This window comes from Merops nubicus, unplaced genomic scaffold (assembly GCF_000691845.1).
Source record: "Merops nubicus isolate BGI_N331 unplaced genomic scaffold, ASM69184v1 scaffold11937, whole genome shotgun sequence".
Taxonomy (NCBI): Eukaryota; Metazoa; Chordata; class Aves; order Coraciiformes; family Meropidae; genus Merops; species Merops nubicus.
The window spans coordinates 1-9,164 of record NW_008619615.1 but is presented as its reverse complement, the minus strand read 5'-3'; the positions used below and the strand labels follow the sequence as shown (position 1 = coordinate 9,164).

General features: G+C 43.9%; 1 protein-coding gene across 1 annotated transcript; it reads left to right on the top strand.

Annotated features, from left to right (window-relative positions):
- The first annotated feature begins 1,454 nt into the window (after nucleotides 1-1,454).
- On the top strand, nucleotides 1,455-4,561 carry SKP1 (S-phase kinase-associated protein 1). The gene is made up of 4 exons (XM_008943855.1): nucleotides 1,455-1,525; nucleotides 2,681-2,824; nucleotides 3,480-3,620; nucleotides 4,286-4,561. Exons 1-4 carry the CDS (start codon nucleotides 1,460-1,462, stop codon nucleotides 4,319-4,321), a joined length of 387 nt encoding a protein of 128 aa, XP_008942103.1. The 5' UTR covers nucleotides 1,455-1,459; the 3' UTR covers nucleotides 4,322-4,561.
- Nucleotides 4,562-9,164: the final 4,603 nt, after the last annotated feature.

Sequence of the window (9,164 nt, the reverse complement as noted above, 5' to 3'; positions counted from 1 at the left end):
TTTTTGGGTGTATTCATGAATTAACTCAAAAAAAAAACAACTTTCTGTAGACGTAGCTAAAATTTACATTCTTGGGTGCCTTTGGTTGTGACACCTTATAGTTTTTGGGTGTATTCATGAATTAACTCGGAAAAAAAACCAACTTTCTGTAGATGTAGCTAAAATTTACATTCTTGGGTGCTTTTGGTTGTGACACCTTATCCAAATAAAAATAAGGATGAAGTGCTGCAGCCATTGAACACTTCTGGTGGTAAGATGTTGAACATGGCTGGGAAAAGGAGCAGGAGGCATCACAACTGGTGGGAAGACATCAGGGAGCACAATTCTTCTCAGTTTTCTCATGCAGATGCTGTGTCACTGCTGGTGTTGGGTGACACCAGGGTGTTGTGAAGGGAAGTTACATGTGGTGAGTGTCCTGAGCTGGGCACTGAGGCAATCCCCTTGCTGATCTGGGTGAGAGCCAGCCTCCCAGTAGAGGTGAAGCACCAGTTAATACACAGTGTTTTGGGTGTTGGGTGCTGCAGCTGAAAGGGGAGGAGCTGAAAGGTGGGCTTGTGTTGAGCATCATGAGGCCACCAATGAAGCACCAGTTCTCTGATAACTGAAACTGCTGTTTTGCAGGTGGTGGGGAGAAGCTGAGCAGAGTTGACTAGATGAGATACTGTTTGAATTATTTCCTTTTAGACTGGTTCCTTCCTACAGTAGTATCTGCCACCATGGTCAAAGTTTGCAGCAATTGGTGACATGCTGTACCCTTTAATGTCACTATTTTAGTATCTGAATTGATGAAGTTAGTTATTCTCAGCAAAGCAGTACTAATGATAGTCCTCTGTTCTTAAAAATTAAGCTCCTTGGTGATGTGGAATTGGCTCATCTGTGCATATGAGTGAGGGTCTGTGTAGTTACTCATTTACATAACTAATTAGAGGATGTTAATCTGACAGCTAGGGAGCCATCCAGCTGTTAGCATTTGTGTAATAAAATCACATCTCTAATCAAAGGTGGCTTGGGTGGTATTTGTTCTGGGCCTCAAGTCCAAGTTTAAATACTGTTTTTATCAATTTTACTGTGATTCCTCAATCACAAAGGGGACAAAGTGACAAAATTTATGTAAATCTCTTGAGCATCCCATTCCCAGGACACTGAACTAGCAAGTGCTGCTCTGACAAGTGACTGCTTAGTGGGTGGCTTGTTGCTGCTCCTTTTTGGTGAGGTAGCCTTACTAGCCACAGCTTTAGCTTGGGATAGCCAGATATGTATAATGCAGCCCTGGCTCCACAAAGCCTCACCAAAGCTCTCTAAAAACATCTGACCCCACCAGTTAGGGATCATTTGCTACCCATCTGTTCACCCTCAGTGTTAAAACAGTGGAGAAACTGGTGAAACAACCCAGTTCAGAGAGGGGTCAATAGTTTTGCCTGCCAGTTGCTCAGTCATCTTTCCATTTTTAGATTTGGGAATGGATGATGAAGGTGATGATGACCCAGTCCCTCTTCCAAATGTTAATGCAGCCATCTTAAAGAAGGTAAGATGCTGACAGGGGTGGTTGGACAGCAGTGATGGGACATGAAATCCATGTTGGAGTTGGGCATGATGGACTAAAAATACTTCTCATGTGCTAGCCACAAGCTTAACTGCTTTGGGGTGCATGACCACAGGTACCTAGGGAGTGTGAGAGCTGGGCTGAGGCTGGCAGGCAGAGTGGCAGAAGACCTGCAGGGGTGACCTTCCCAGCAGCTGGAGGCTTTCTGAGGTGTTGCAGTGGTGCTGGACATGTGTTTCATGGTATTAAAGCTTTGATTTTAGTGGGATTTGGTGAACTGAGGTGGCTGTTTGAGGCCCAGATGTTAGGAGAAGGCACTGGTGAGAGTGACTGGCAGTAGCTGTGCACTTAGTGATTGACACTGCACCCTTGGTGGTGTGAAATTCAGTGTCAGACAAGGATTGGGTCAGGGGAGGAAAGCCAAAAAGTATGTTGCTGTCTTCTAAGATCCTTTTCCCTCTGAAGCAGGAAGTGTTGTGCCAAAATAAGCACTGGCCTGTTCTGGGGTAAATACAGGGTTAGGAGTTATTTCCTGGGGAACATACACATTATAACTTCAAACTTGTCAAGTCTGGTGGGTTGGCAAAAGGCAACAGTGTTTTTTGCTTGCAGTGGATGGATCCCTGCTCCATTTCATTGTCTGGGAGGTTTGTGTTCCCTAACTAGTGGTGGTTTTTAAAAACCAAGCTGCCAGGTGAACTTTGTACTGAGGTGAACACATCCTGCTGGTAGCTATTGCTGCTCTGTGCTCTTCCCCTGTGTAGTATTCTCTGTAATAAAAGATTGTTTCTGCAGACTAGACACTGCAAAATGAGGTTTAGGTTTCCTCTGAACAGTCCTGTGGGTGTTAGCACAGGGTTTACTAACTTTATAACACCAGCAGTTGCCTTTTAAGATCCTAAGTACTTAACTAGCTACTGTTGCAGTAATTAACTCCTGTCTTAGGTGGGATTCCTCAACTCCAGGATTGTGGATCAGTTGTTCTAAAAAAAATATTGGGGGTTTGGAGCACGTTCATACAGGATTCTAATATTAATCTAGGAAAAAAAAAGGTACATTCCTTCTAAAATGAAATTGTAGTTGGGGCCTAATGGGAGAGTCACGTGGATGAAACTTTAATGTCAAAACTGTAATTAGGTGATTCAGTGGTGCACCCATCACAAGGACGATCCCCCTCCTCCTGAGGATGATGAGAACAAAGAGAAAAGAACAGATGACATCCCTGTGTGGGATCAGGAGTTTCTGAAAGTAGACCAAGGAACACTTTTTGAACTTATCCTGGTAAGTGTGCTCAGGAGGTGTCAAGGCTGTGCCTGAGGGGTGTGCTCTGGTAGTGCCCTTCACAAATGAAGGCTTCATGCTCCTTGAGTAGGTTCTTCACTGGGAGGAGGGATGTGGGCAGGGCAAGTGGTCCTGACAAATGCTGTCTGAAATGGCTGTTGTAGCCCAGTGCTGGGTTCATCTGTACCTGCTCACACTTTGAGTGGGGGGCCTCACAGCTGTCCTTATTCCTGGGGCTCTTGAAAACCTTAGTTGAGGGCTTGTGACTAGAAATGGAGTTCTGGAGATCTGCAGACAAATTAAAACCTAATTTTGACTTAAAATTTCTACCTTGTGTGGGACTGTGAGCTGACAGGGACTGTCTGAGCTAGTTAACAGCACTTCAGCACTGCAGATCTCAGCTGCTTGCAGGGTCCTGAAAGCCCTTTGTAAAAGGAGGAGCTGGGGGGTGTCTTTCAGGGTACAAATGACTTTCCCTTCTCTTTGGCAAGGAAGTTGCAGGTGCTGTTACTTCAGGGTTTTTTCTAGAAGCTTCTCAGAGGTGATCTGTTTGCAGTGAGCACTCTACAATTCCAGCATTAGCATAGCTCTGGTAGTACCTCTGCAGAGGCAGAAGATTGATATGGGGGGTTTAAATTTGGAAACTCTTCTACAGGCTGCAAATTACTTGGACATCAAAGGTTTGCTGGATGTCACATGCAAGACAGTTGCAAACATGATCAAGGGGAAAACTCCAGAAGAAATTCGCAAGACATTCAATATTAAGAATGACTTCACTGAGGAGGAGGAAGCACAGGTACTTTATCTGGGTTTCATTGTAATTTAGCTGAGGATTTTGTGCTGAGTTGTGTGGTGCTTCATAATTTAACATGGGATGCAACTGACCTGTCAACAACAAATGTAAAAGAATGCTTCAGTTCTCCCTAAGTGGGTTGCTCCCAGTGGAAGATGTTTTGCTGCCTACACTGCTCATGGCCCATTACCTGAAAGTTCAAAACAAATCACACTGATTTCCTAACTCAAACATATCTGGTAAGAAAGCTTGGAGAAGCTCCCAGTGGAAGATGTTTTGCTGCCTACACTGCTCATGGCCCATTACCTGAAAGTTAAATCACACTGATTTCCTAGCTCCAATGTATCTGGTAAGAAAGCCTGAAGGATTTTGTGGCAGGCTTGGCTGTTGGGGAGCTGTGTGAGAGTGCTGAAGGTGTATTGCTGCATGTGGCTGGAAAGGTAAGAAGTTTGGATTCTTCTCTTCAAACTCCCCAGTCTTAAAACTTCAACAAGCAGCCAACTGCAAAATGGCAGAACTGGGAAAGAGCAGAACAAGGTGCCTTGTTTAAATGTAAAGTTAGTGAATTGTGCACTGTGCCCTCATGAAATGAACACTTCAATCTTCAACTAAAGTTCCCTGCAGCCTATTAATAGTGAAAAATATTAATAGTGAAAATGCTCTTTCAGGTACGTAAAGAGAACCAGTGGTGTGAAGAGAAGTGAAGACTTGTGCCTGACACCCAACACTGTAAGGATTGTTCCAAATACTAGTTGCACTGCTCTGTTCATAATTGTTAATATTAGACAAATGCAGCAGCAAATGAAGTTGTGTTAGCAGGATATTGTTCCCTTTGCATGTGTAGTGGGGGTTTTTTTTTGAGTACAGACTCAAATCTTCTGCGTTTTTATTAGTGTAATTGGATGTCTTTTTACTTTGCATTGAATAAAACTGAACTAAGTGTGGATTCTGTATGGAAGCAGCACTTAAGGTTTTCATTCTCAGTACACCTTGAAGCTGTTCAAGTCCAGTTCTGTTGCTAAGGATTGACTCCATTGTAAATAAAGCCACCTAGGTCTTCTTCCTCAAGAGGAACAAAACATTTGTATCTACAGGGTATTGATAGCTTCAGCAAGGAAAATCTAGAATGTGTCTTGGGGAACTAAGTAAAAGTTACTGATTTCTTCCAAAAACCTTGTGGGGAAAATTTGTGTTCCTTAAAGCTATCTAATTTTCCAGCTGGTTCTTGTCCTGCATTAAAAAAAAAACAAAGAAAAAATATTTGACTACTTTCTTGTCCTGTTAGTCTTGCCTTTTAGACTAGTGGAAGGTGTGATCTAGGACTCAGCAAGCTCCTGACAGTTCAGTTGGAATACTTCAACCATGTCTGGAAAACCTGCCTCTAGCTGGTAGCAAATGAGAAGTGTGTTGCTTTATGCACAGGAGAGGTGTGTTTTTATACATGTTCCTATGAAAAGTGGAATCCAGATTTGACCAAAAATGACTGACATTACCAAAGTTCACATTATTGACCTGTGCATGCCATTAGTGGCTGGTTTTTAGACAATTTTAAATGACCCTTGTGATGTAGTTCTTTAAAACCTGGTTTAATGTGTCCACAGGAAATCTTATGCCTCTGTATGTGATACTTCAGCTTGTAGACTTAATTATTGCATACAAAGCTCATGCAATATCAAGCTTAACTTCTTTGGACAAAGCCACTTGCAACTAGTTAAAGAGTAACTGGTTTTCTGATTTTTTTTGTTTGTTTTTTTACAGTTCCCTTATAGGGAGTAGGGGATGGTCGTGTGGTAGATCTTTGAGGTGTGCTCTTAGCTTGTATTGCATTCCATTCTCTGTATAAACCTTAGAGTAGAACAAACCTTAATAAACATCATTCTCTCACTTTAAATATCAGTGTTTCACTTCTGAATTAATAAAGGGCTTTTAAACTTCTGCTTGCAAATGGTTCTAGTTATTTGAAACTAGATCTTGCTGTTTATTCCTGAGCAGAGCAATGGCAGCAGTGAGGCAGGGGTTAGTGGAGAGAGCACAGATGGAATGGCTCTGATCAGTGGCTACTGCAAGCCCCAGTCAGACAGTGGGCAACTTCTCAAGTGAAGCTGGGAGCTAAATAGCAAACAATCCAGATTTTTATGTCATTTACCAGCTTTTAGGTAATGTTGTTTTTGTGGCCAGCTGTAAAGCAGCATTCAGACCTGTGCTTTGGCTGTGGTTTGTGCACAAGGGTGTTGGAGGGTGTGTGTGTTACAGATACTGTTGTGTCAGTGGGTGTGAAATACTCCAGTGCTAGACTCAGACATGGGGAATCCCTTCCAGCAGCCTGGAGTGCAAATCCTGGATTCTCCCAAGAAATCAATCCCTCTGTGTGTGGTGTCAGTGTTCCAGAAAACACTAGCTCCTCCTTGGAGGGCTGTGTGGTGGAAGCCTGTATAAATCCCTGTAGGTAGGATCTGTTTGTCAGCACACAACTGCCTCACCATCCTCTGGGCTGAGGAAGAGCCACAGACATGGAGTTTCTTCCTCATTATTTGGCCTCTGCTTTGTTTGCCATACCTGCATAAACACTCCTGTGACCCTGGGGTGAGACCTGCTCCTTCTTAGAGCAGCTTCCCTGGAGTGTAACCCTTGGTGATCCCAGTTCTTACCCAGTCATTCTAAACACTATTCCTTGTACAAATGCCCAAGGACACCAAAAAAAAAAACCAATAAAGCAAGATTCTTCTTGAGTTGTAAGAAATAGTTATTCAAGAGTTTGATAGGATTATCATCCCCAGTGGCCTATTTTGAATAGCCAATCTGGCAATTACTTTATTTATAAAGCTATAAACATGTTTTGAACATAAAAGCCAAAAAAATACAAACTCAGTGAAGTAAAATAAAAAAAAAAAAAAATTACAACAAATGCTGGATAGTCATTGGACAAATGAAACAACAGCTGCAAAACATTTATCCCTGCTACATACATACAGTGGGTGTACTGGGTTTAATGAAGTGGTACTTGTAGGACTTCTACACTCAAACTGATTTCAAGAATTCCAATATGTGTTTCAGGAAGAGCTGAAATTACTGTAAAAACTAAAAAAAAAATGGTGATAAAAAGGTAAGGGCAAAGTTTTCCTTCTGTTAAAAAAAAGATCTAGTATTAACACAGAATAGTAACACTTCATCTATCATCCCAAAAGACACTTTTTTTGGCATTAATCAAGGTAACTTTGTTTGGCATTGGTTGTCAGCCCAAGCTGGGCACACTCACTGCTGTGTCTGGGGAAGGGGCAGCTGAAAGGTCTCTTCTCTTGTGTGGGTTTTTTTTTGGGGGGGGAATATCCACTTTTCTCAGTGTCAATTGACCAGGAGGCTGGTCTGAGTTTCACCCAGGGCAGGCCTGGCACACAGGGACCCTTGGCACCCACAACCCCCTGGAGGGGCTCCAAATAAAGGGGTGAGAGTCCCTGGGGGGGGCTGGAGCTGTGGTTTGACCCAGGGCCTGCCCCTCACTTTCCTCTGGTGTTCCTCAGCTGCTGTTCCTGCACAGTACCAGCTGGGTGTTGGTTACACCAGCTTTACACCCAGCGTGGGGTCAGCACATGCCCAGCAGCTGCCCCTGGGGGGTCTTGGGGTGCCAAAAGCTGAGCTGAGACACAGCCAGTCTTTTTTTTTAGAGTATTTTTTTGCTTTTTTAATAATCAAGTGATAGAATATACGTCAGATGAGGGGAGAGGCTGCTGGGTCTGTCAGCAATGCAGCATGCTGTGAAGGTGGCTAAAATCTGGGCCTGAGCAGGCTGTGTGTGATCTAGTGGCACAGAATTAACCCTCTGAGTGCAGGGAGGACCTGCTGAAGTGCAGCTGGCAGCTGGGTCAGGTAATGCTACTTCTCTACGGGTTAAAATAAGTCTTTCAAACTTCCAAATGACCCTTTTTTCAAACTTTTTTTTCAGGTTTGTGCCCGTAGCTTCGTTCAGTGCTTCTGAAATTGCATTTTACACAGGAAAGGAACAAAGCAATAGGTTCAGATCTAAACTAAAACTGGAATTAAAAAAAAAAATCTATACTGCTATAAGCAAAAGTACCTAAATAAAGGGAATAAACCCAAGGCTGCTCTACAGACTAATCAGGTTGGTTATTACTCTTTTTTTTTTAAAAAATTCTCAGTCTTTGAGGCATAAACTTCTTAAAAAAGTTATGTGGAGTCCAATGTAAAAAAATTAAGGTGGTTTTTGCATTAAGAAAAAAAAAAATATAAAAATATTTTGTACATTATAAAGGTCATCTTAAATTTCTCACAGTCCTACAATAACATTACTACATCATTTGTATTCAGTTCTCTAAAAACCTGTTCTGTAAAGTAGAAAAAAATAGACCCCTCCCCTTCTCCCCCTCTGGGTGGTGGTTTTCTCTTGAGCAGACTAGAATATATTTCAAGCAGGGAAAAAAAAATCTGCACTAGGTGGTGGCCTCTGTGAGAAATCTGTCAATGAAGAACTTGGGTTAATTGGGGGTTTCCATCAGCTCGTGGAGATCCCAGTCTGTCCACAGGGTTGTGTTCATCGAGCTCAAAATATAAATAAAACACCAGGAGCTGGTAAATGGAGAGAACACGTGAACATTTGGCACGGGGGTGGAGGGAGGAGCTGGTAGAAAAAGCTAGAATAAGGTTTTTTTAAAAAAAGTTATACACCAAATCATGGGAGGAGGGGGAATAAAAAGGTTCTGATGTTGCAGAGGGGCCGGGCAGCCCCTGAGTGAGGTGCAGAGCAGGGCAGGGGGCAGCTCTGCTGCCAGACCCCCAGATGGGCAGAGGGGGGGAGCTGAGCGTGGGGGGCAGAGCTCTCCCACCTCTGCCCATCCCAGCTGGCTGGGCCAGCGTGCCAGGGCCGTGGGCTACCAGCCCTCTGCTGCCCGGGTGCAGAGTTAGGTCAGGGCCGTGGCAGTGAACCGATTTCTGAGGCTCTGCCTGGGCTGCCTGCTGAGATTCCTGTCTGCAGTGGGATGACCCTGCACCCGAGGGAGACCCTGCACCCGAGGGAGGTGCCAGCTGCCCACTGCTGCTCCCTTCTCCTCCACCACGCAGGATGGGACGTGTAAACAAAATCTTCCTGTTCTCAAAACAAGAAGTTGGGAAAAAAACCCCCCACTCCTCCACCTGGTGGGTGGCAGGGTTCTGTTTCTCTAGCACCCGGTCGGAGCTGGCGTGGCTACATTTTCATTTTCAGACACGAGGGCTTTTAAAATGCTCCTGTTCCACCTTTTCCAGCTTTTCCAGCTTTTCCAGCTCCGTGGCACGATGGCTACGAGGGGTCTGCGAGCTTGTGCCTACCTCTAAAGCAGCTGGGAGGGCGAGGGGGTGTCAGCCTGAGAGCAAGCCGGGGAGCTGGGCTCTGCCTTCTGCCATACTTCAACACAATGCAGTGAAAAAGAAAAAGGAAAAACCCCAAACCAACAGAAAAAAAAAGCAGCACAGGGCAGGGACAAAAGGCTCCTTTACTCATCAGCACTTTCAATTTTGGCAAGTACTTATTTTTTTACCTTTTTTTTTGTTTTTTTT

Excerpts from the sequence above, each read along its gene's own strand:
- SKP1 (XM_008943855.1), top strand. The coding sequence starts at position 1,460 with ATGGATGATGAAGGTGATGATGACCCAGTCCCTCTTCCAAATGTTAAT. Across the intron at positions 1,526-2,680 it reads ATGCAGCCATCTTAAAGAAG|GTGATTCAGTGGTGCACCCA; the intron begins GTAAGATGCTGA and ends AACTGTAATTAG. Across the intron at positions 2,825-3,479 it reads CACTTTTTGAACTTATCCTG|GCTGCAAATTACTTGGACAT; the intron begins GTAAGTGTGCTC and ends ACTCTTCTACAG.